Source organism: Pongo pygmaeus, chromosome X (assembly GCF_028885625.2).
Source record: "Pongo pygmaeus isolate AG05252 chromosome X, NHGRI_mPonPyg2-v2.0_pri, whole genome shotgun sequence".
NCBI lineage: Eukaryota > Metazoa > Chordata > Mammalia > Primates > Hominidae > Pongo > Pongo pygmaeus.
In genome coordinates this window covers 137,611,919-137,639,112 of record NC_072396.2, presented here as the reverse complement: position 1 = coordinate 137,639,112, position 27,194 = coordinate 137,611,919, and the positions used below count along the sequence as shown (strand labels likewise).

The 27,194-nt window shown below is 42.1% G+C and overlaps 1 protein-coding gene across 2 annotated transcripts; it reads left to right on the top strand.

Annotated features, from left to right (window-relative positions):
• Positions 1-566: 566 nt before the first annotated feature.
• TFDP3 (transcription factor Dp family member 3) lies at positions 567-27,194 on the top strand. Of its 2 annotated transcripts, XM_054471912.1 has the most exons (3): positions 570-2,019; positions 2,184-2,280; positions 27,042-27,194. In XM_054471912.1, exon 1 carries the CDS (start codon positions 677-679, stop codon positions 1,892-1,894), a length of 1,218 nt encoding a protein of 405 aa, XP_054327887.1. In that variant the 5' UTR covers positions 570-676; the 3' UTR covers positions 1,895-2,019; positions 2,184-2,280; positions 27,042-27,194. The 2 variants fall into 2 exon arrangements, with proteins under 2 accessions (XP_054327886.1, XP_054327887.1); XM_054471911.1 differs by having other exon boundaries at positions 567-2,280.

The window sequence follows — 27,194 nt, the reverse complement described above, 5'->3', positions numbered from 1 at the left end:
GTTCTCTCTTTAGATTTCTTTCTCATTGGCAATGTGTGTAGCTTCCAAAGTGAGGTGTAGGCTGTGGACTTAGTCTATTGATTGTACCACAGCCCAACAAATAAATGATACTGTATATTGTTAACTCCTTTTTCCCATCTCTATCTACTCAAGAAGGCTTAGTGTAGCTGTTTGGGTAGAGAGACAAAAACTGGATTCTTCCACAATAAGCTTCTTGACCAGCAGGTGAAGAAATAATCCTTGCAAGAGCCCAGATCCAGCTTCTTGTGAGACAATGGCTGGGAAGAAATGATAGATGGGCCTGCAGAGGCCTACACGTCTGATTTTCATCAGTCCCTTTAGGATGTGCTATGGTTTAAATGTGTCCTCCAAAAGTTCATGTGTTGGAAACTTAATTACCATTGTAACAGTATTAAGAGGTAGGGCCAGAGGAGGAGAGGCTGCAGGCGTGAAAAGGCACGCAGGCGCACTGCACGGACCGCCCCCCCTGCCGCTGCGCACCTCACGCGGCGCATGTTCCGCTGCGCACCCCACGCCGCGCACCCCACGCCACGCACGTTACGCCACGCACGTTACGCCACGCACCTCACGGCAGCCGTCCACTCGGCCCGGAAGAATTGTTTTTCTTCTTTGGAAAGGTGAACATTCATAGCATTTATTTCCCAAATCTGGTAACATGGCAAAATATGTCAGTCTAACTGAAGTTAATGAAGAACTCAAGGTCTTAATAGACCAGAACCAGACCAGTGGCCCCGTGGCCGTTCACCCCTCCACCGTGAACCCGCTCGGGAAGCAGCTCTTGCCGAAAACCTTTGGACAGTCCAATGTCAACATTGACCAGCAAGTGGTAATTGGTATGCCTCAGAGACCAGCAGCATCAAACATCCCTCTGGTAGGAAGCCCAGACCCACCCAGCACTCACTTTGCCTCTCAGAACCAGCCTTCCTACTCCTCACCTCCGTGGGCCGGGCAGCACAACAGGAAAGGAGAGAAGAATGGCATGGGCCTGTGCCATCTTTCCATGAAGGTCTGGGAGACGGTGCAGAGGAAAGGGACCACTTCCTGCCAGGAAGTGGTGGGCGAGCTGGTCGCCAAGTTCAGAGCTGCCAGCAACCACGTCTCACCAAACGAGTCAGCTTATGACGTGAGGAACATAAAACGGCGCACCTATGATGCCTTAAACGTGCTGATGGCCATGAATATCATCTCCAGGGAGAAAAAGAAGATCAAGTGGATTGGTCTGACCACCAACTCGGCTCAGAACTGTCAGAACTTACGGGTGGAAAGACAGAAGAGACTAGAAAGAATAAAGCAGAAACAGTCTGAACTTCAGCAACTTATTCTACAGCAAATTGCCTTCAAGAACCTGGTGCTGAGAAACCAGTATGTGGAGGAGCAGGTCAGCCAGCAGCCGCCGCCCAACTCAGTCATCCATGTGCCCTTCATCATCGTCAGCACTAGCAAGAAGACCGTCGTCAACTGCAGCGTCTCTGACGACAAATCAGAATATCTGTTTAATTTTAACAACCCATTCGAAATCCACGATGACACAGAAGTGCTGATGTGGATGGGCATGACTTTTGGGCTAGAGTCCGGGAGCTGCTCTGCCGAAGACCTTAAAATGGCCAAAAGTTTGGTCCCAAAGGCTCTGGAGCCGTACGTGACAGAAATGGCTCGGGGAACTTTTGGAGGTGTGTTCACGACGGCAGGTTCCACGTCTAATGGCACGTGGCCTTCTGCCAGTGACCTGACCAACAGTGCGGATGGGATGCCGGCCGCAAGCTCCAATGGGTCTCAGTACAGTGGCTCCAGGGTGGAGACCCCAGCAGTCGAGGAGGAGGAGGAGGAGGAGAACAACGATGACGACTTCAGTGAGAATGACGAGGAAGACTGACGTCCTCTCCCCTTAAGATTCAGCTTCAGGAAAACATTTAGGGAAAAGAAACTTTTTTTTTTTTTTTTTTTTTTTTTAATGTGAGGTTTTCTGTTTCTTTTTTGCCTACTCCCAAGAAGGTATTGGTAAGCTATAGAATTTAGATATGCACCTCTGATAAGCAAGGATTGTTTCCCGTGTGATTAAGACGTGCTGTTGATGTGTGTTTTGATACCAGTGTGCTGACGCAGAATCTTTATTTACGTTTTAGGATTTTGTGTTTTCATTTTGTATTTTTCTTTAAATGCAGAGTTCACTGTTGCCCCTTAACAGTTTTTCCTGAGTTTACTGAAGAAATTGTACTTCATCCACATCCATGAAAATAAAATGCTCTCCTGTTGTGCACAGTGAGTACCGAATGCCGTTTATTTGCCAAGCATATAAACGTAGATTTGGATGGCACCCCCACTGATGCATAGCAAGACTCTTGAGTTTCCCATTTGTTCAGTTTTGCAGTGTCCAGAGCCCCAAGCAAATGGCAGAATTCTATTTTCAGAACAATAAACACCATCAATCTTAAAAAAAAAAAAAAAAAAAAAAAAGAAAAGAAAAGAGGTAGGGCCTTTAAGAGGTGATTAGGCCATGAGGGCTGTGTCCTCATCAATGGATTAATGCTGTTATAATAGGAATAGACTCTTATAGAAGGATAATTTCAACCCTGTTCCTCTCTCTGTCTTGAATGCTTGCTTGCCATCCTGCCATGTTAGGACACAGCAGGAAGGTCTTCACTAGGTGCCAAGCATATGCTGGCACCATGCCTTTGGACTTCTCAGGCTCCAGAACCATAAGCCAAATAAATCTATTTTTCTTTATAAATTACCCAGTCTGTTATAGGAGCAGAAAACGACTTAAGACAGGATGGCTGAAGGCTCCCAGCTGGCAATCAAGGCACATCTATCTATGCAGGAATCATTTGCTGACTGGAAGCAAGATGAGTAGGTTTTCCTTTTTCAAATTGGTGAGATAGAACAGCAGTGGAGCCTATAGCAGTGTCGTGGTATGGTGAGAAGAAACTGGGTCAGAATCTAGGTAGGGAGATCTTGACTCATTAATATGAGAGTTGTACCAAAAGTGTGGCTGGGGGCAGCAGAGGGAGCTGTTGCTTTCTTCAAGCACAGTTTCACAAAGGGTCATCTTTCCAACCATATGCAGACCTGTCCAGAGTTCCAAGAAAAAATAGACACTAGGATAATGACTGTGAAAGCAAGACCGTAAGACCCATTAAGAGAGGGCAGGTAGTTAATTACAATGAGATACCACTTCACACCCATTAGGATGGCTATTATGATTATTATTTTGAGATAAGGTCTCACTCTATTGCCCAGGCCTGCAGTGCAGTGGAAAGATCATGGCTCACTGCAGCCTCAACGTTCCAGGCTTAATCAGTCCTCCCACCTCAGCCTCCCGAGTAGCTGGGACTACAGCTACTCCACACCTAGCTAATTTTTTTTTTTTTGGTATTTTTTGTAGAGATGGGGTTTCACCATGTTGCCCAGGCTGGTCTCGAGCCCCTGGGCTCAAGCAATCCACCTACCTCAGCATCCAAAAGTGTTGAGATTACAGGTGTGAGCCACCACACGTGGCCATGACTGACTTCTTTTTCTTAGCAAAATGTTTCCAAGGTTCATCCATCTTGTAGCATGGATCAGTACTTCATTCCTTTTTATGGGTGAGTAACATTCCCTTGTATGGATGGATAGACTTTTTGTTTATCCAGTCATCTCTTGATGGACAGTTGGGTTGTTTCTGCTTTTCAGCTATTGCGAGTAACAATGCAGTGAACATTGGTATGCAAATATCCGTTCAAGTCTCTGCTTTCAATTCTCTTGAGTATGTGTGTATCTGGGAGTGGAATTACTGGGTCATATGGTAACACTATATTAAGCCTTTTGAGGAGCCACCAGGCAGGTTTCCACAGAAGCTGTGAAATTCTCACCAGCAACATACAAGACATCTAAGACATGGTTTTGAGTAGTCTTGAGAGTAGAGAAGACACTACCAAGGTCACCTGTGTATAGTGATGGCACTGGCTGGTCCTTGTTTTTTTTTGAGTCGGTTCCCTTGTGTCCTGTCTGAATACTTTTCCAAACCATGCTGCAAAACACATGCCTTTTTTTCCCCCCATCAAGCCTTAACATAGTTGCCCCACTTTGGAAGGCTTTCAGTTCCTAAAAATTTCTGAGGAACGTTCAATCACTGAGAGGGCTGCTCCTCACCTCAAGGGACATGTCACATAACTCCACCTGCCCTGCTTATCAGATGTGGACTCCATGAAGGGGTGGGCACTGCCATAGCCAGTGTTCAGCCTTTGGCCTGCCTTCCCCTTGGCGCTGACACCTAGAACATCCAAATGAGCAGTCTCCTAAGGTCTGGAGCAAAGCCTTCCCAGCCAAGTGCAGCCAGCAGCCCCAGACAGTACCTCCTTTTGCCTTCTGGCCTCCTAATGTGCTTTGCATTAAAATATCCATTTTGGCTTTGCCTTTGAGTCAATTCTCAGGGAGCAAATAACAGATGAGCCATGAACATGTGGCCCATGGAGATGTAGTAGACAGAGAAATGACTGCAATTCATTCCAGTCAGGCCCTTTTAGCGTTTTTCCCACACACCAGCAATGCCTAGGACTGACGTGTGTCCTAGTCCGAGCTCCGCCACTAACTGGAGGTACAATTTCAGCAAATCCCTTCTATTCTCTCAGTCTCAGTTTCCCCATCTAATAAATGGGCAGGGAATCTCCAGGAGACACTTCCAACTCTAAATATTCTATTACTAACATTCAAGCAGAGCCTGACTCTAAGAAGCACAATCGGCATCCTTTCTGTGCGATAGAATGATAGTCAATGCTTTGGAAGATATTTGCTTGTGTGGCAAAAATGGTATGAAATAAATTTCTTTTATAATGATACTGGTCTCAAGCCCTCCAAAACAGAGCTCCACTCTTGAAATGTTATAGGATAAGTTTTTATTTGCAGAATTTGAGTGTGACCTTTGCTGAGGCAGAACATGGTTTTGGGGGAGGGGGAGAGGCAAATGGAGGTGGGAAATACTGGATTGTGATTAACCAGATAATGAACTCCATCTGCTTTTAATCAGCCACTTCCTGTTCTCCCAGACCTCTAAACTTTTAATATTAATGGAAACAGATTTGAATTCTGGAAAGAGCTATTCTGGAAAATAATTGGATATTTACTAGGTGAAAAGTGAAATTGCACAGGCATTTCATAGGGTTTGGTATTTGACAGGTGCCATTTTTTCTTTCCAATGTGTTGCATACCTCTGTTTTATAAACCAATATGGATAGTGGTATAAAAGATTACGGGTTTACATGGTGGCAAGGCCTGGGAACATATTCAGGAGGGTTGGTGGGCAGGAAGAGAGAACTTCAATTGGGGACAAGGCTGAAATGCTTTGATTAGTAGGAAAAAAATATTTGAAGGCAAAGAATATTTCTTTAAAAGAAATATACCCATGTTCATAAATGGAGATTGCACAGAGAGAGAGAGAGAGAGATTGGCTTACCTGTGGAAGTCTGACTGCATACAAGAAGGTAACGCCTCCCTTGGCTTAAAGAACTTTGTAGTTAGAGAAGGCAGGAAGGCACTGGAAAAGAGTGGGGAGATTTTATTAAAACAAAGCACAGAGCTCTCCAGGGTTGCAGGCAAGCAGAACAAATGGAAAGCAGATCTGCCAGAAAGCAAAGGAGGGGTGCTCCAGTGGGGTGACTCAGGCCCTTTGGGTTCTTTCCCTTGAGCGTCTCTCACTTCAATCGTTACTACTGTGATCATTAGGATTCCTCACGTGTTTCTTCTTTAATGGTCTGGCCCTAGTGTGGACAGAGCCCCCCCTTTTTTATTGAGATGGGGTTTTGCTCTGTCATTCAGGCAGGAGTGCAGTGGCACAATCATAGCTCACTGCAGCCTCGACCTCCTGGGCTCCAGCAATCCTCTCGCCTAGCCTCCAGAGTAGCTGGGACTACAGGGACACACCATCACTCCCAGCTTTTTTTTTTTTTTTTTTTTGTACAGATGGTATTTCACTATGTTGCCCCGGCTCAAGTGATCCTTCTGCCTCGGCCTCTCAAAGTGCTGGGATTACAAGTGTGAGCCACCACACCTGGCCAACAGAGCACATTTTAGGGGGATTCCTTCAGAGACAGCTGAAACTGGCTGCCCCTCTGCCCCTCTCCTCCTTTCCCCCCTCCCCCCTCCCTCTTCCCCTCTCCCTGTCTTCCTTCTCCCATCTCTCCCGACTCACTCTTGTCATCCAGGCTGGAGTGCAGTGGCGCGATCTCGGCTCACTGCAACTTAGCCTCCCAAGTTCAAGTGATTCTTGTGCCTCAGCCTCCTGAGTAGCTGGGATTACAGGTGTAATCCCACCACCACACCAAGCTATTGTTTGTGGTGTGCACCACCACACCAAGCTATTGTTTGTGTTTTTAGTAGAGACAGCGTTTTCACAATGTTGGCCAGGCTGGTCTTGAACTCCTGACCTCAAATAATCCACCCACCTCAGCCTCCTGAAGTGCTTGGATTACAGATGTGCACCACCACTCCTGGCTAATTTGTGTGTGTGCATGTATTTTTGAATAGAGATGGGGTTTTACCATGTTGACCAGGCTTATCTCAAACTCCTGACCTTAAGTGACCTGCCTGCCTCAGCCTCCCAAAGTGCTTGGATTACAGGTGTGAGCCACTGTGCCCGACTTGATTTTCTTTTTCTTTTCTTTTCTTTTCTTTTTTTTTTTTTTTTGAGAAGGAATCTCGCTCTGTCTCCCAGTCTAGAGTGCAGTGGCAGGATCTCAGCTCACTGCAACCTCCGCCTCCTGTGTTCAAGCAATTCTCCTGCCTCAGCCTTCTGAGTAGCTGGGATTACAGGTGTGTGCCACCATGCCCAGCTAATTTTTGTATTTTTTAGTAGAGATGGGGCTTTGCCATGTTGGCCAGGCTGGTCTCGAACTCCTGTCCTCAAGTGATCTGCCCACCTCAGCTTCCCAAAGTGCCGGGATTACAGCTGTGAGCCACCTCAACCAGCCTGGCCTGATTTTCTTAAAAAATATATTTTAAAATTTAAATTAAGGAGAAAACACTGAGGAAATGCTTTACAGAGAATACATGCAACACTCAAAACAGGCTTCCATGGCAGATATTTTCCTGATCCTGCCATAATTTACTTGTAGTCCCAGAGACAGGTCTAGTTTTACCAGAATCTTAGCTGCTTTCTGGTCCTGCTAGTTCCCTGTCAGTCTCAATATGGCAGCCACCATCTTATTTCCCACCAGAAGAGTGTGAGCACCCAGTTATCTCTTCCCTTTCTAACCAGGGTAGAAGGACTTGTTTCCCCAGCCCTATTTTTTCTCCCTCCAATCAGTGGTTCTAGTTTTCAGCTGAAGGATCCTCCTTGTTGACCATCAATTGGTAGGTTGAGGTGTGTCTTTCATCTGTGAGTATAATGTTGGTCACATGTGAGGCTGGCCAGCGAAGTCTGGACTGCTCAGTGCAGGCTGAGCCACTGATGGGAGAACAATTGAGTCCCCCACTTATTGATGAAGTAGCATATTTAGGTCTCAAGGGACAGACAGAATTACTTTGTAGGGCTTTATCCATATCCTTTGGGGAGGACACTGTAGGAGTATTAAAGAAGCAGCTTAATCATATAAAAAGCCTTCTTCTGAGGAGGAGTCTTGATTGGCCATATGTGCCATTCCGCCTTTCCAGTTTCTTTAGATAGTTACTTGGAGAAAAAGATAAAATGGTTTAGCTTTCTCGAATTCATGAAGAAAATGGTGCTCTTATCCTGAAAACTAACTTATCCTGAAAACCAGCTTATCTTGAAAATTAGGCCTTTTAGACCAGTGTTTTTGCAGATGAGGAAACTGAGGCCAATATAGAGGAAAAGACTTGTCAAAGTCACTCAGTAAATCATAAACACAGCCAGAACTAGCCTCTAGGACACTTGCATGCCAGGTCATGAACTGCCAGGATGAGAACTTTGGGGAACCAAATTAAGAGAACTAAGGTAACTGGGCTGCACAGAGACCAAATCCAGGACCAAGGGCATCTCAATAGTGCTTTCTAATTGAAAGTTCTTTTTTTTTTTGAGGTGGAGTCTCACTCTGTCACTCAGTCTGGAGTACAGTGGCATGATCTTGGCTCACTGCAACTTCCACCTCCTGGGTTCAAGTGATTTTCCTGCCTCAGCCTCCCAAGTAGCTGGGACTACAGGCATGCGACACCACGGCTGGCTAATTTTTTTTTTTTTTTTTTTTTTTTGTATTTTTAGTAGAGATGGCGTTTCATCATGTTGGCCAGGCTGGTCTCGAACTCCTGAAGTCAAGTGATCTGCCTGCCTTGGCCTCCCAAACTGCGGGGATTACAGGCGTGAGCTACGTACCTGGCCCAAATTGAAAGTTCTAAATCTCCCCAAGTGGTACAGAAACCCAGAGCAAGCAAAGATCTCTCCATTCCCACCAGCTTCAGTCCCATCCTCTGGTCTCCTTGGTTATAGCTAAAAGCTGGTTCCTGGTGGAAAATTCCTATTACTTTCTCTCCCAATAATTGCTTACACTTATACAGGATACTGTGTTCATTCCAGAAAACTCACAAAAGGTATGCCTATTAGGCTGTTATTGCATTGCTATGAAGAATAGCAATGTGACGTGCCTGTTCCCCCTTCGCCTTCTGCCATGATTGAAAGCTCCCTGAGGCTTCACCTCTCCTAGTCTGCAACTTGCATGCTCCACAAAAACCCAGCTGAAGAAACCATTGCCCATTTTATGGTCTGAATAATAATATAGTTTACCTGTGTGCCAGGTATTCACTTTGTGGAACATCTATGGTGATTTTCTTTTTTATTTATGTGAGATTCACATGCATAAAGAGAACCATTTTAAAGTGAAAAATTTAGTGGCATTTCATACATTCACGTTGTTGTGCAACCACCACCTCTGTGTAGTTCCAAAACATTTCATCACCCCCCAAAAGAAACTCCAGACCCCAAAAATAATAAGTCTCCATTCCACCATCTCTAGCCTCCCCTAGCCCCTGGGAACCACCAATCTTCATTCTTTTGCTGTGGATTCACTTATTCTGCATATTCTGTATCATATCATATGTGATCTTTGGTGTCTTCTTCCCCATAACATAATGTTTTTAAGTTTCATCCAGTTGTAGCAGTACTTTATTCCTTTTTTTTTTGACAGAGTCTCACTTTGCCACCCAGGCTGGAATGCACAGAGGTGCAATCTCGGCTCCCTGCAGCCTCCGCCTCCCGGGTTCAAGCAATCCTCCTACCTCAGCCTCCCGAGTACCTGGGACTACAGGCTCATGCCACTGCACCTGGCAAATTTTCATATTTTTTTGTAGATACAGGGTTTCATCATGTTGCCTACGCTGGTCTCAAACTCCTGGCCTCAAGTGATCTGCCTGCCTTGGCCTCCCAAAGTGTTGATATTACAGGTGTGAATCACTGCACTTGGCCTGCTTCATTCCTTTTTATAACTGAATATAACTGAATAGTGCTGCTTATGACTATGTGATACATGTATTTGTTAAAGTACCTGTTTTCTAGCCAGGTATGGTGGCATGTGCCTGTAATCCCAGCTACTTGGGAGGCTAAGGTGGAAGGATCACTTGAGCCTGGGAGGTCAAGGCTGCAGTGAGCCGTGATTGCACCACTGCGCTCCAACCCAGGTGACAGAGCGAGACCTTGTCTCAAAAAAAAGCAGCTTTTTTTGCTGTTGTGAGGAGTACATATCTAGGAGCAGAGTTACTGAATCATACAGTAATCTATGTTTAAATTTTTGAGGAACTGTATGGCAAATTTTTAATATCATTTAGCCTTCTTCAGACCACTTCTCAAGCTCCATGATTATATTCTCCCACTCCACAGCTGGTAGATGCTCAGGGGATATTAATTGTTTTTAAAATCAGTCTAAATCAAATGCAACTTTTTAAATAAATTTTACTGCAAATTTATTAGGAAATGCTTTCCAAAACCAAGCAGAAAATTATTTTTGGATTATAGGTCAGCATTATCTAATACAACGTTTTGCACTGTCCAGTATGGTAGCCATAATTAGGCATATGTGACTAGCACTTCACATGTGCTAGTGAGACTGAGGAAATAAACATTAAACTTTATTTTATTTTTATCAAAAATAAAATTTAAGTTCAAATAGCCATTGTGGTTAGTGGCTACTGCAGCTATAGACTGTATTCTCAATCTTTCCAGCATGATAAAAATTTGAAATTTTTCCCCAAGTATTATTTGTTTTTCACATTAGTGGGGAGAGATAGCCTTGGGTATGCTAAAAAATAAATTTGCTTTATAGAAATCAAGCATAAATACTCATGCTGGTAAGGTTGTACAAAACTGACATTTTCAAACAGCGCTGGTGGCAGTGTAATTTTTCAATGAAAATTCATTTTATTCATTCATTCATTCATTCATCCATCCATTCATTGTTTTAGTGGAATGCTTATTGTGCACTAGGCACTGTGCTGTATATATCCTCGGGACACAAAGATGACTAAAACATGATCCCTCCTCTCAAAAGCCCACAGTCAAGTAGCCAGGTAAACACTTAATTGCAATACAATGTGATGATAATAATGGTTTCCATTTTTAAAGCACTGACTACATGCCAAGCACTGGGCTAGGGATTGTACAGACATTATCTCATTTAATCCTTCCAATAGCTCTGTGAGTTAGATATGATTATCCTCATTTTATAGACAAGGAAGCGCATCTTGTGATCATAAGTAAGTGGACTAATGTTTGCCACAAATGAGGTATATCCAAGGTATGGTTAATGCTCAAATACAGGAATAAGTGATTATGCCTAGAATGTATGTAGGAGTTGGGGGAGGGAAACTGTGCTAGATCTTGAAGGATAAGTAAGAGATAAGCCCCACAACAATCCATTTGATTCTACGGCCTTAAATAATTTTCACATACTTTTACCCAGTAACTCCACTTCTGGGAATGTATTGCAAGGAAATATCCAAAAGTATGGGGAAAAGAACCCTGCCTGAATGAACTGTTCATTTCTCTGTTATTTATAATTCTGAACAATTGGAAACAACTTATACGTTTAACAACAGGGGAATGGTTAAATAAATTATGGTCCAGCTCATCTACGGAATATTGATGTGACCAATGAGAAATTTTAAAATAATAATTGAGAAGACTGTAGCAACAACAGAAACACTTATGGTATGATGTCAAGTGATAAAAACAAAATACCACATTGTATATTCACTATGAATGCAGTTATGGAGAACATGGTTACATATGGGTAGGCCTAAAATGGAAATACAAAAAAAGGAGTTGTGTTCAGGTTGTGAAATCAGGGGTAAGAGTTTTTCTTTAAAAAAAAAAAAATGTTCTTTAACATTATTTTATCTTTTACTGTGGAATAAGTGAAAAATTTAAAAAGAGACATCAAGCCTTTTTTTCCCTGGTTTTCATGTGACTTTTACTTGTTCCAGATAGTCATTTTCACTGGAAAGTTTGAGATTCCTTTAAAAATGGATTGAATATGGAAAATCGTATGTGGTCCATCCTGTTTTAGCCAAATCAGAATCAGTCAGTCCCTGGGTAATTGAAGTAAGTTGAGAATTGTTTTCCTTGCACACGTTTCAGTGGTCTTGATTTCATTGTGATATACAACAGAAATCACATTTCTGTCAAATATTTGCTAATGTTTATGGGGCCAAGTATTTGAAATAAAATAACTAATGAGTGACGGTCATTTAATTTTTGAAGTGCCTGTCTCCTGGGACCCAAACTCGGGTTCTGAGTGTATTTCTTTTTAATTTAGATGATAACATTAATATAAATCCAAGTCTTTATTTTGATAATGGGTTGCTGCTGATGGATTAAATGTTGAAAAGAGATTAAATGTGTTTGTTTTTCTTAAGTTGCTGGAATGATATAGCTGCACAAATACAACCTCAGTAATGCTATTGTCTTCTTGTGATGTGGGGTAAGCTCTTCAGGCACAATTCTATTTACTAAAGGGACTTTCTCAAGCCTGAAATAAGCAATAGAGAGGGATCATTTTTGTTCAGGGTTTGTTTCCCATCCAATACATAAGGTCGACTATTAGACCTAGCATGACATAGTAGCTAAGAGTCACACAGACCAAGCCGCAAATCTTGGCACTTCTATTTGCTAGCCGTTTGACCCTAGGCAAATTACAACACCTTTCTATGCCTCAGTCTTTTCATCTGTTTAAAACAAAAAAAGTAACAGTTATAGAACCAACTCATAGGATTGTTTTGAGTATTATCTGAGATAACACCTAGCTCAGTATCTGACATACACGAAATGCTTAATAAATGGCAAACACTATTGTAGCACATAGAAGACACCACACTAAGTAATAGGTTGTTTACTTGTCACTTTCCTCTGGTTATAAGTTACTTGAGGGCAGTGACTTGTTCATCATTGTAGCCTCAGTCCCCCAGCACATGGCCTAGGACACAGTAGTTGCTCAAGAAATATTTGTGGGATGAATTTAATGAATGCCTGGTGATTTGTGGAAATACCAGAAAGCATGAGATGTAGCCCCTGCCCTTCAGGAGCTTATAGAAATAATGAGTGGGTGGGTGTGAGGACAGATACACACAGGTATCTGGGGGTTTGCAGGAACAGATAATTTAAAATCAGAAAACCAGGTTTCGAGTACTAGTTCGGCTTGCTAGCTGTGTGGACTTTGAAATGTCAGGTAACATTTTTGAGCCTCAGTTCCTCAACCTAAAATGGGAATCATCAACGATCATCATCTTCACAAAGGTATTATGCATTTATGTGATAAACGTATATGAAAGTGCTTTGTGGACTGAAAAGCAGGATATAAAACTAAAAAAGTGTTATTACTCTAAATAACATCAATGCTGTGCTGGAAATTTTAAGTTCCAGACCTCATTATCTTTAGGAGCTATAGGAGCTCTGAAAAGAGAAAAACTCCAGACCGATGGTTAATTAGATGACTATTATCGTATTGTCTTACCTATTAAAAAATAATATTCATTATTCACCTTTTAGAGATAAGGCCTATGTAATGGTCTGCTTTGTATTATTTTGCCTAATCCAGGAGTTTCCAATCTTTTGGCTTCCCTGGGTCACATTGGAAGACAGAATTGTCTTGGGCCACACATAAAATACACTAACACTAACAATAGCTGATGAGCCAAAATAAAAATCACACATAAAAAAACTTATAATATTTTAAGAAAGTTTACAACTTTTTGTTGGGCCACATTCAAAGCCATCCTGGGCTGCATGCAGCCTGGGTTGGACAAGCGTGGTCTAATCTTTGTGCAAATTGTTTCCAAGATTGAAGCAGTTGGTTGGGAACTCTTTTGAGATTGCTAAATTTTCCTTCTGCTGAGGTAATGAATGATGTAAAAACCAATTTGGAAGTGTGATAGTGAAATTAAAGTCTGGAGTTTTCCGTAACATACACTTTCAAGTCCCTCTCATTGCTCTTATCTTCCGAAATGACTCTTCAAATTCTTTCAGCCACTGAGCTGTGCTCAAAATACCAAACTGATTTACCTGAAAAGTGGGTATGGAAAGTGGATAGATGGGCACAGAAGGGTTAATTCTGATATTGATTTATTACTGAAAAAGGAAGATACTGTATCACATGGCAGATAGCAGGCCCTGAAAGAAATCAAAGTATTTTACAGCAAATATATTTCTTTGACATATTTTGAAATAGCTGTGCTAAGCTGCCTCTTGGCGAGGGAAATCTACATTCTGTAGAGAATCCCTTTCCCTTTCCAGGTATTTCATCTGATCCTAGAGAGAATTAACTGAGAGTCTGGCACCTTTTTATTTTTTTATTTTGTTTTTGAGACAAGGTCTCCCTTTGTCACCCAGGCTGGAGTGCAGTGTCGTGATCATGGCCCACTGCAACCTTGAGCTCCGGGCTCAAGCAATCCTACCTCAGCCTCCTGAGTAGCTGAGACTACAGGCATGCACCACCATGCCCAGCTAATTTTTGTGTTTTTTGTAGAGACGGGATTTCATCATGTTGCCCAGCCTTATCTCAAACTCCTGGGCTCAAGCGATCTGCAAGGGTTTTTATATAATTTAAGAAAACAGGCCAGGTGCGGTGGCTCACGCCTGTAATCCCAGCACTTTGGGAGGCCGAGGCAGGTGGTTCACGAGGTCAGGAGATCGAGACCATCCTGGCTAACATGATGAAACCCCGTCTCTACTAGAAATACAAAAATTAGCTGCGTGTGGTGGCGGGTGCTTGTAGTCCCAGCTACTGGGGAGGCTGAGGCAGGAGAATGGCTTGAACCTAGGAGGCAGAGCTTGCGTTGAGCAGAGATCGCGCCACTGCACTCCAGCATGGGTGACAGAGTGAGACTCCGTTAAAAAAAAAAAAAAAACAGCTTGGTCTCCCTATCTTTTGCCCCTCTGTTCTTCAGTCCATTCTAAGCAACACTGGCAGATTAACTGTCCTGAAGCACCAAGTTAAGAGTGGCATTTCCCTCCATACGAGAGTCCAGTGTCTCCCCATTACCAGCCACCCTCAGAGCTTCCCAGCCTAGCAGTCAAGACCGTGGCTGAAGTCTTTGTAGGTTTTTGTTTGTTTATCTGTTTGTTTTTGAGACAGAGTCTCCCTCTGTTGCCCAGGCTGCAGTGTGGTGGCGTGATCTTGGCTCACTGCAACCTCCGCCTCCCAGGTTCAAGCGATTTTCCTGCATCAGCCTCCTGAGTAGCTTGGGACTACAGGTGCCCACCACCATGCCCAGCTGATTTTTGTATTTTTAGTAGAGATGGGGTTTCACCATGTTGGCCAGGCTGGTCTTGAACTCCTGACCTCAGGTGATCCACCCGCCTCAGCCTCCTAAAGTGCTGGGATTACAGGTGTGAGCCACCACAGCCAGCCCGAAGTGTTTGTAGTTTTATCTTAACAGCGTTCTATCCTAAGGGATCACTAAATGCTAACAGCCAAGGTGTCCCTTTTGTTATTTCCTGAATACAACATTTACTTTACGGGGAAGTACTTTGGAAGGGAAGAATACAAGAGAGGAAGGAAAAAATGGAGAATTACCAGGCATATTTCAGTATGTGTGCATACGTGTGTGTGTGTGTGTACACGTGCACACATGTGATCCAGCCAACTTTTCTCATGTTCTAAGAAGACTTCTGCCATGGACAAATAGCTGGAAAGAGCCACTTCTGTAGTCCATGTTGCTGCAAACTGAACCACAGTTATTCCCTCCACTTGCTTTCCATTGTTCTTACCTCTGCCCTTCGGCTCACATTATCCCTTCTGCCTAGGGTGTTCCATTGTCTCCCCCACACTTCTCCTCATATCCACCTATGAAGGTCTTACCCAGCCTTCAAGGCCAGGTTCAATTTTCACCCTGTAGGAGATCCACCCCACGCTCCTTCCATCCCTTCTGAGCTCTTTATGTACTGCACATGCAGCATCAATCTTTTCTAACCCTATATTTTTGCATTTTGAGTTTTTCCTCTACTAGCAGAGTCACCAAATTCAGTTCTAGTTGTGCCCTGTATAAATGTGCCTGGCTGAGGGACAAATAGGGGCTGAAATCCACCTGCCAAGCCACCCTTGGAGGGAGCATCTTTTCTAATGTACAGGAAGATACAGTATGTGACAGCAGCTCTGCCTCTTAGATTATCAGCTCCTTGAAGACAGGGACTAGATCATAAACATCTTTGTGCTCCTCCTAGTCCTTTGAGCAGTGCTCACCGGAGGCCCTCTGGTGGGCATCAACCTGGACTCCCCTCTCTCTCACTCAACATATCCAATCAACCACTCTTTTTGATTCTACCTTTTAACTAATCCACAAATCTACCCATTTCTCTCTCTTTCCTTTGCTGCTTCCCTAAGGTGTTCTTGTCTTGCTTAGAATTCAGTAATTGAACAAATTTCTCAGGCTCCTGTCTTGCTCCCTTCCTACACATTCTCCTTGCAGCTGCCAACTAATCTAAAATAGAAAGCTGACCATGTTACTCCCCTTCATCATGGCTTACAGGATCCGTCTTGGTCTAGTTCTGCCCCAGCTTCATTTCTCCCTCCCCACAAGCCACCCCTTCTCCACCCTAGGTTGCCTAATCTTTTTCAGTTCCACAAAGATCTTATGTCCTCTTGCTTTTGTCCGTACACTTCTTTCTGCTTGGAATTTTTCCTGCCAGCTCCTGCCTTTAAGTGAAACACTCCTATTCATTTTTCAGGTCCCACCTTGGACATCACATTCTCCAGTATCCAAAATCAACCCCAAGTTCAGGCTAGATGCTCACGCACATACACCCTGTACTTCCCATATTACACAGTATTGCAATTGTCCATTTATATCTCTGTCTCTTTCCCTAGACTGTTAATTCTCTGAAGACAGAAAGCATGCCTTTCTTACTCATGATTATTTCTCTCACCCTTCCCTTCTTGGAGTACCTGATACGTAATAGGAGTTAATTAGTTATTTGTTGAGTGAATACATGAACCCCAGAGGCTCACTGGTTCTCATTCAAGGAGAGCTCTTTTACACACAAATTCAGACGGTGCTAGGATAAATTTAACTTTATAATAAGGAAGAAATGTGTTTTTTTTAAGGATTGGCTATCTTTCATCAACAAAGAATATGATATATACCTAGCTGCACCAATTCAGACATACAAATCAAAATGGAGGGTGTGTATTTCAGAAAAAGAAAAAAGAAACCCTGCATTGTTTGAATTTAGATAGAGCATTTAGGAAAATTATCCCCCATTCCAGCATTCCTTTCACTGTTGTTTACTCAGTGGCTATGGTTTTCTTCTTGATTTAGTGGTGATTGTTTTTTCCCCATAGCTTAAAATGTCTTCAGCCAAAGTAGCACTTATGAAAACCCCCAACCAGATGTGTTCGCTCCATAATCTGAACTCTTCCTTAAGCCCCTTCCATGGTTCTCATCATTGTACCTAGTGTTACAATGATGAGATTAGGCATCTTACTTCCCCTCCTATTTTCAGCTCCTTGAGGGCAAGAACTGTCTTCTTTCATTTTCTTAATAAGTAGTGGGAACCAAGGCATATTTGTTGAATGAATAGATAGCATAAAGAATCCATCTTGTGAGCAGAAACTCTCGTCTGTGGCTCAGGCATAGTCCAGGACTAAACAACCTCTAATGCAATTACAAGACACAGTCACTAGTCTGCTCTTGCCTATCCCCACCAGTAGTCATTCCCTTTTAAAAGAATTACATAGCCAATATTTATTTAATTAGAACTTAACTGCAATGAAAGAAATAAATGTAGACAAAGTGGTCATCAAAATTAAAAACTTGTATTCAGCAAAGGACACAGTCAAGAAAGTGACAAGACAACCCACAGAATGGGAGAAAATATTTATAAATCATACATCTGATAAGGGCCCAATATCCAGAGTATATGAAAATTCTAACAATGCAACAATAAAAAGATAACAAAACCAATTAAAACATGGACAAAGAATCTGATAGGTGTTTCTCCAAAGAAGATAAAAATGGCCAACAGGCACCTGAAAAGATGCTCAACATTATTAGCCATTAGAAAAATGCAAGTCAAAACCACAATGAGATACCACTTTATAACTACTAGGGTGGTCATAATAATAGAAAATAAGTGTTATTGAGGTCGGGCATGGTGGCTCACACCTGTAATCTCAGCACTTTGTGAGGCCGAGATGGGTGGATCACCTGAGGTTAGGAGTTGGAGACCAGCCTGGCCAACATGGTGAAACCACGTCTCTACTAAAAATACAAAATTAGCTAGGTGTGGTGGCACATGCCCGTAATTCTAGCTACTTTGGAGGCTGAGGCAGGAGAATCGCTTGAACCCAGGAGGTGGAGGTTGCAGTGAGCCAAGATTACGCCACTGCACTCCACTCTGGGCAACAAGAGCGAAACTCCGTCTCAAAAACAACAACAACAACAAAAAGTGTTATTGAGCATGTGGAGAAATTGGAGCCCTCCTAAATTGCTTGTGGGAATGTAAAATGGTGCAACAACTTTGGAAAACAGCCTTGGAAGTTCCTCAAATGGTTAAATGCAGAGTTACAATACAACCTAGCCATTCCACTCCTAGGAATGTAACTCAAAGAAGTGAAAAAAAATATTTGCACAAAAACTCATATGCAATGATAGAAAACACTATTTATGATAGTTAAAAAGTGGAAACAGCCAGGTGCAGTGGCTCACGCACCTGTAATCCCAGCACTTTGGGAGGCTGAAGCAGGCAGATCACTTGAGGTCAGAAGTTCGAACCAACATGGTGAAACCCCATTTCTACTAAAAATACAAAAATTAGCCTGGAGTGGTGGCACAGGCCTGTAATCCCGGCTACTCTGGGGGCTGAGGCATGAGAATCACTTGAACTTGGGAGGAGGAGGTTGCAGTGAGCCGAGATCATGCCACTGCACTTCAGCTTGGGTGACAGAGTGAGACTCCATCTCAAACAAAAAAAAAAAAAAAAAAAAGGATGGAAACAACCCAAATGTTTATCAACAGATGAGTGGATAAACAAAATGTGGTATATCCTCACAATGCAATATTATTCAGTCATAAAAAGGAATGAAGTACTGATACATACTACAGCATGGATGAACCTTGAAACACTCACTATGCTAAGTGAAAGAAGCCTGTAAAAAAGATCATGTAACAATATATTATTCCATTTGTATGGAATGTCCAAAATAGGCAAGTCCATTGAGACAGAAAGTACATTAGTGTTTGCCCGGCCTAGGTAGAGACAGGAATGGGAAGTGACTGCTTAATGAGTGCAGAGTTTCTTTTTGGGATGATGAAAATCTTCTAACATTAAATGGTGCAATGGTTGCACCGACTTTTGAATGTACTAAAAGCCACTCAATTGTGCACTTCAGAAAGGTGAACTTTATGATTTATGATCTCAATAAAGCTGGTATTTAAAAAAGAAATGAATATAAATGTCTTATCACTGCAATTTCCTCCCAGTCCTTGTCAGTGCTTACACATACACTTATGTTTATAGTTGTAACCAACAAGTGTTTTTTTTTTTTTTTTTTTTTTGAGACGGAGTGTCGCTCTCACTCTGTCGCCCAGGCTGGAGTGCAGTGGCGTGATCTTGGCTCACTGCAAGCTCCGCCTCCTGGGTTCACACCATTCTCCTGCCTCAGCCTCCCGAGTAGCTGGGACTACAGGCGCCCGCCACCACGCCCAGCTAATTTTTTGTATTTTTTAGTAGAGACGGGGTTTCATCATGTTAGCCAGGATGGTCTCGATCTCCTGACCTCGTGATCCACCCGCCTCAGCCTCCCAAAGTGCTGGGATTACAGGCGTGAGCCGCTGCGCCCGGCCAACAAGTGTTTAATATTATGTTAAACATTTTTACTTACTACCATTTCACATACATTCTGTGTGCTGTATTAACTTAGTTTATATATTTGTCATTTAAAAAATAATTTTTTAGGAATATAAAATGTATAATATGTAGAAAACTACAAATCATATACATAAAGCTTGGGGAATTTTCCCAAAGGGGGTATAGCCATCCGCTTGTTATTTTGAATAGAAAATGAAGTGTGTCGTGGTGCTATACCATACTTGTATACCATACTTTGCTTGGCTATTTTGCAGGGAGCTCCTAGGTTGTTTCTGATTTTTCAAAACTGTAAAGAAATGGTTCTGGGATAACTGGCTAGCCATATGCAGAAGATTGAAGCTGGACCCCTTCCTTACACCACATACAAAAATCAACTCAAGATAGGTTAAAGACAAATGTAAAACCCAAAACTATAAAAACCCTGGAAGACAACCTAGGCAATACCATCCTGGACATAGGGATGGACAAAGATTTCATGACAAAGACACCAAAAGCAATCACAACAAAAGCAAAAAATTGATAAGTGAGATCTAATTAAACTTAAGAGCTCCTGCACAGCAAAAGAAACTATCAACAGAGTAAACAGACAACCTACAGAATGTGAGAAAATATTTGCAAACTATGCAGCTGACAAAGGTCTAATATCTAGCATCTATAAGGAACTTAAACAAACCTACAAGAGAAAACTGAACAACGCCATTAAAAAGTGGGCAAAGGACATGAACAAACACTTTTCAAAAGAAGACATACATGTGGCCAGCAAGCATATGAAAAAAAGCTCCATGTCACTGATCATTAGAGAAATGCAAATCAAAATCACAATGAGATACCATCTCACACCAGTCAGAATGGCTATTATTAAAAAGTAAAAAAAAAAACAAACACAGATGCTGGTGAGGTTGCAGAGAAAGGGGAACACATACACTGTTCGTGGGAGTGTAAATTAGTTCAACCATTGTGGAAAGCACTGTGGTGATTCCTCAAAGAGCTAAAAGCAGAACTACCATTTGACCCAGCAAGCCCATTGCTGGGTATATCCCCAGAGAAATATAAATTATTCTACCATAAAGACAGATGCACACGAATGCTCATTGCAGAACTATTCATGATAGCAAAGACATGGAATCAGCCTAAATGCCCATCAATGACAGATTGGATAAAGGAAATGTGGTATGTATATACCATGGAATACCATGCAGCCCTAAAAAAGAATGATATCATGTCTATTGTGGGGACATGGATGGAGCTGGAGCCTATTATCCTTAGCAAACTAACACAGGAACAGAAAAGGAAATACCCCATGTTCTCACTTATAAGTGGGAGCTAAGATGAGAACTCATGAACACAAGGAAACAACAGACACTGGGGTCTACTTGAGGGTGGGAGGAGGGAGAGGAGCAGAAAAGATAACTATTAGGTACTGAGCTTAATACCTGGGTGATGAAATAATATGTAAAACCCCTGTGACACGTTTACCTATGTAACAAACCTTCACATGTACCCCTGAACCTAAAATAAAAGTTAAAAAACCCACAAAATGATGAAGAACAATGCTATATGACCATCATTTTATATATATATTATGTTATTTCTATAGAGTATATTCTCCAAAGCAGAACTGATGGATCAAAAGAACATCAAGGCCGGGTGTGGTGGTTCATGCCTGTAATCTCAGCACTTTGGGAGGCTAAGACAGGAGGATTGCTCGAGCCAAGGAGTTCAAGACCAGCCTGGGCAACATAGTGAGACTTTGTCTCTACAAAAAATAAATATCATTTTAAAATCACATCAAATACTAGTAGACTGCTTCTTCTGAAAACAAATTAGTATACAGTTCCACTAGCAATGTGTCACTGTACCTAATTTACCATAACCTCACAAACATCAAGTTTTATCATTTTAATCTTTTCTTCCTTCATTTATAATGTGTTGTCTTAGTCCATTTGGGCTGCTATAGCAAAATACCTTAGATTAGGTAATTTATTTATTTATTTATTTATTTTTTAAATTGCTTTCTTTTGGGGACAGGATCTCTCTCTGTTGCCCAGGGTGGAGTGCAGTGGTATGATCATGGCTCACCACAGTCTTGACCTCCTGGGATCCAGTGATCCTCCCACCTCAGCCTCCTGAGTAGCTGGCAATACAGGTGCATGCTGTCCCCTCGACTAATTCTAAATTTTTTTGTAGAGACAGGGTCTGACTATGTTGTCCAGGCTGGTCTCGAACTCCTGGTCTCAAGCATGGTAATTTACAAACAATACAAATTTATTGCTTACAGTTCTGGGGGCTGGGGAGTCCAAGATGAAGTTACTAGCAGATTTGGTGTCTGGTGAGGGCTTGCTCTGGGCTTCAAAGATGGCACCTTCTTCCTGTATATCCTCATGAGGCAGAAGGGTGCAAGGCAGCTAGCTCCCTTCAACCTCTTTTAGAAAGGGACTAAAAAAAAAAGGACTAATTCCATTCATGAGGGCAGAGCCCTAATGACTTTATCACTTCCAAAGGCCTCACCTTTATTTTTGAGAGAGGGCCTTGCTCTATCACCCAGGCTGGAGCGCCCTGGTGCCATCATAGCTCACTGTAACCTTGTACACCTGGGCTCAAGTGATCCTCCCACCTCAGCCTACTGAATAGCTGAGACCATGGGTATATGCCACTGCGCCCAGCTAATTTATTTTTATTTTTGTAGAGATGGGGCCTTCCTATGTTGCCCAGGCCAGTCTTGAACTCCTGGCCTCAAGCCATCCTCCCACCTTGGCCTCCCAAAGTGCTAGTATTACAGGTGTGAGCCACCACACCCAGCCTCGACCTGTCACCTTTAATTTAAAACTCTTAAAGGATGAGTCTACAATCATCGTCTTCTTTCAGGAGAATTTTCCCAACAACTTGTCACATTCTATAAAATTTCTCTCAGTGGTTTTCATTTGTAGTGCATTAAATTTATATGTAAACCTAGTTACCTTTGCGATACTTGGTCTCTCCAGTATTAATTTATCTTGGTAAATAGTATCATTTATTCATGCCTTCCCTTCCTTCTCCCATCAGTATTCTATGATTTTAATATATCTTTAGTCTCTCAAATTAAGGGAATAACCAAGTATTTAAAATTTTGTCATTATTCTGAATCTCCTTTTTCATTATATTGTCTAGCTTTGTGTCACTCTTATTAGGAATGTGACTAACTTTTGTTATTAATCTGATATTATGCTTCTTTGCTGAACATCTTTATTATTTTTAATGAATTTTGTGTTGATGCCATGGACATCTTCCTTATAGAGTCCTGTCATTTGACCGAGTGACATTTTTATTTTTCTTTCACATATTTATAACTCATTTCTTTTTCTTCAGCCTCATTTTATTAAAAAGTTAATTAAGACTGATGAAAGAGACATCAGACATCCTTGTTGTACTTACATTTTTATTAGAGTCTCCAGTGCCTCTGGCTCTTGAATTTAGGCTTGCAGAATGCTCCTCCTAAGAAAGAAAACTTCCCATGCCTTTTTATTTTGTTTAATCAGTGGAAGCTTTGAACTTTAAGAAATGTCTTCTCTCCAGCATTCTTTTTTTTTCTTTTTTTCTTTTGAGACAGAGTCTCACTCTGTCACCCAGGTTGGAGTGCAGTGGCATGATCACAGCCCACTGCAGTCTCAACTTCCCAGGCTCAAGCGATCTTCCCACTTCAGCCTCCTCAGTAGCTGGGACCACGGGCATGCACTACCACACCTGGCTGGTTTTAAAAAATTTTTGTAGAGATGGGTCTCACTATGTAGCCCCAGCTGGTCTTGAACTCGTGAGTTCAAGCAATCCTCCCACTTCGACCTCCCAAAGTGTTGAGATTACAGGCGTGAGCCCCTGTACCCGGTCTCACCAACTTTTGAAATATCAAGCATCAGCTCAAAACATCTTTGGTAAGGTTATCTAGTATGACCCCCATCCCCCACCTGCAGTCACAATCTATCGTGTCATCCTGTCTTATTTTCTTCAAAGCACTTGTCACCCTGTGAAACTATTCTAGTTAGCTACTGGCTTGTTATCTATCTCCACCATGAGACTAGAGGCTTCAAGAGAGCCAGGCTCGTTGCCTGTCTTGTTCACTGTTGTATCCCCAGTGTCTAGAACAGTACTTGATAAATACTAGGCTCTCAATACATACTTGTTGAAGGCATACATGGATAGGATTTTTATATTTTGTCCATTAATATGATATCTTATGTCAACAGTATTTCAAGGCTGGGTGTGGTGGCTTATGCCTATAATCCCAGTACTTTGGGAGGCAAAAGTGGGTGGATCCCTTGAGCCCAGGAGCTTGACACCAGCCTGGGCAACATGGTGAAACCCCGTCTCTACAAAAAAATACCAAACTTAGCCAGGCATGGTAGTGCACACCTGTAGTCCCAGCTACTTGGGAGGCTGAGGTGTGAGGGTTGCTTGAGCCCAGAAGGTCAAAGCTGCAGTAAGCCACGATCATGCCACTGCACTCCTGCCTGGGTGACAGTGAGAACCTGTCTCGAAAACAAAATAAAATACAAAAAACAGTGTTCGTAAGATTATAATTTTTATTGTAAGGCTTCCAGCAGGTCACAGCAGTATTGCATTCTTTTTGCTACAGTATTTTTTTAGAAGTTCTGTATTCATATTCACAAGACTAACCTGTACTTTTCTTTCTTTATATTGTTGTTTCCTTATATATATTTTAAAAAACATATTTGTCTCATAAAACAAGTTTGGTAAGACATCCTTTTCTATATTTTTTAACAGATTGTTTAATAGAAGGATTGTTCCTTAGAAAAATTCTCTAGTGAATTGATCAGAGCCAGGTGCCTGATTTTATATTATTTTAATACTCCTTTTTCTATTGCTTTTCTCTAAGAATAATCCATTCATGCTAATTTTCCCGTGTCATAGTTGATATTGTGTATATTTGTGCATGTCCTCATTCATAGCTACTCAGTTATTACTTTCATTAGCATGTAGATGAAAATGATAATAGCTCACTCCATTTAATCGTGTATTCATTCAATAAATAGTTATTGAGTCGTTGCCCCTAAAGGCTGGTGGCATAAAAATGAACAAGATACATTGTCTGGGCCAGGTGCAGTGGCTAACATCTGTAATCCCGACCTTTGGGAGACTGAGACAGGAAGATTGCTTGGGGCCAAGGGTTCAAGACCAGCCTGGGCAACACAGCAAGACCTCATCTCTACAATTCAAAAATTTAGCCAAGCGTGGTGGCACATGCCTGTGGTCCCAGCCACTTGGGAGGCTGAGATGGGAGGATCACCTGCTGCAGTGAGCCATAATGACACTACCGCACTGCAGCCTGGGCAACAGAGTGAGACCCTATCTCAAAATAAAAAAAATAATAATAATAATAATACAGTCTCTGTTTTCACGGACTCTATAATCAGGTTGTAGAGTGTGCTGGTTGGTCCCTGTTGGTGTCCCTCATAACCCTACCCTAACTCATTCTTTGCCCCGCTCTGCCCTAAGAGGCTGACCTCTATGGACTCAATCACCAAGGCTCTTCTGCCCTCTGGCTTCAGGTAGGATTCCACCTTTGGGAGGAATGGCAGGAAATGAGAGTTTCACAGGAAGTGAGAAGTTGGGAGGTACAAGAGACTGGCATATTTATTCCCTTGGCTCCCTGCCTTGCAGGCTGTGTTTTAGTAGTGGCTTCATTCTTCTACCCATTGCCATAGCTTCTGGGAGGCAGCCCCTCTCTACCAGCTTCAATTCTTGCCATGCTTTCCTGAAACCATTCCTGCTGCTTGCCTCTTTGGGCTAGGGGTGGTAGAGACTTGCTGTTGTTGCTTGCCCCAGGGTGCTGCAGCATCCCTTGTTGGTTCCCTTAACCCTGTGCATATTATTGCAAATAGTCCCTTTATTAGATTCTCCTCTGTAAAACCTTTTGGAGTATGGCATCTGTTTCCTGCCAGAAGCCTATTAATATAAGGAGATGGACAAATAAACATATAATTATAGTGTGATAAATGTTTTAATAGCAATATAGAGAATGCTATAGAAACAGAGAAGAGGGGCACATAACCCCAAGTATTTTGAATTTGTCTTATTGTTAAATCTCTTGTATCTAATTTATTACATTGTGTGTGTTTTTAATCTTTTGTAAATCATTTGGCCAGTGGTTAGTTCCACTGATTTTTCAAAGAAACAACTATTGGGGTTTTATTTTTGTTTTTACCAAATGGTTATTTTTATCTTTTCCATTTTGTTTATTTTTTATATATGTATATATATTTATTTATTTAGGGACAGGGTCTTGCTCTGTTACCCAGGGGCTGGAGCGCAGTGGCACAATCACAGCTCCCTGCAGTCCAGAACTCCTGGGCTCAAGCCATTTTCCCACCTCAGCCTCCTGAGTAGCTGGGACCACAGGCCCATGCCACTACGCCCAGCTAATTTTTGTATTTTTTTGGTAGAGACAGGGTTTCACCATGTTGCTCAGGCTGGTCTCGAACTCCTGGGCTCAAATGATCCACCTGCCTTGGCCTCCCAAATTGTTGTGAATGACAGGTGTGAGCCACCGTGCTCAGCTCATTTTGCTTATTTTTATTTGGGATTTTCTGTTTCTATATTTTGGGAGGTTGCTTTATTCCCTTTTAAAGGGATTTAGAGATTTAGTTCATTCTGCTCCTGTTGTTCTTTCTTTCTTATTAATATAGGCATTTATAGTGCTACATTTTCTTTTAAGTACTACATTGGCAGCATTCTATGTATTATGAAATGCTGTATTTATATTTCATTAAAAATTATTCTGTCATTTTGCTCTGCATTTTTTTCCTGACCTGGGAATAACCTAAGAGTCTTAAAAATTCTATATTGTTGTTTATTATTTAATTATATTCTTGCTATATATTTTCAGTGTTAATTCGTTACAGTCTGAGAATGTAGAATTTAAGAAATATTTACAAAATGTATTTGCATTCTCTGTATGTGATTGACTTTTGTGACATTTCTATATTAACCAATAGTAAAGTATCTTTCCATTGCATGAACATGAAGTTATCTCTATGTTGTAATGTTGTCCAGAGCTGCTCTCTGGGTGCATATCCTTCTTTGTTATTTTGAGGTGGAGTCTTGCTCTGTTGCCCAGAAGGCTGGAGTGCAGTGGCACAATCTCGACTCACTGCAACCTCCACCTCCTGGGTTCAAGTGATTCTCGTGCCTCAGCCTCTTGAGTAGCTGGGATTACAGGTGTGTGCCACCACACCCAGCTAATTTTTGTAGTTTTAGTAGAGACGGAGTTTCACCATGTTGGCCAGGTTGGTCTCGAACTCCTGACCTCAGGTGATCCACCCATCTTAACCTCCCAAAGTGCTGGGATTACAAGCATAAGCCACTGAGCTGGGCCCATGTCTCAACTTTGAATCAGAGTGTCTTTCTTTTTTCTTTGCCCAATTATTATTATTATGATTATTACTTTTTTGAGACAGGGTCACCCAGGCTGGAATGTGGTGGTAGCATCATGGCTCACTGCAACCTCAAACTCCCAGACTCAGGTGATCCTCCCAACTCAGCCTCCTGAGTATCTGGGACTATTGGCATGCACCACCACACCTGGCTAATTTATTTTTTTAATTTTTAGTAGAGACAAGATATCGCTCTGTTGCCCAGGCTAGTCTTAAACTCCTGGGCTCAAGTGATCTTCCTGCTTCAGCCTCATGAGTAACTGAGACCACAGACATGTGCCACCACACCTAGCTAATTTTTTTATTTCTATTTTTTGTAGAGAACTCCTGGACTCAAGAGATCCTCCCGCCTCAGCTTCCCAAAGCACTGGGATTACCAGCATGAACCAACATGCCTGGCGAGTTTTCTTATCTATTAAATGTTAACCAAATATTAGAGGATTGCTGTAAGAATTAAATGCAATTAAAATGTG

Excerpts from the sequence above, each read along its gene's own strand:
- TFDP3 (XM_054471911.1), top strand. The coding sequence starts at position 677 with ATGGCAAAATATGTCAGTCTAACTGAAGTTAATGAAGAACTCAAGGTC.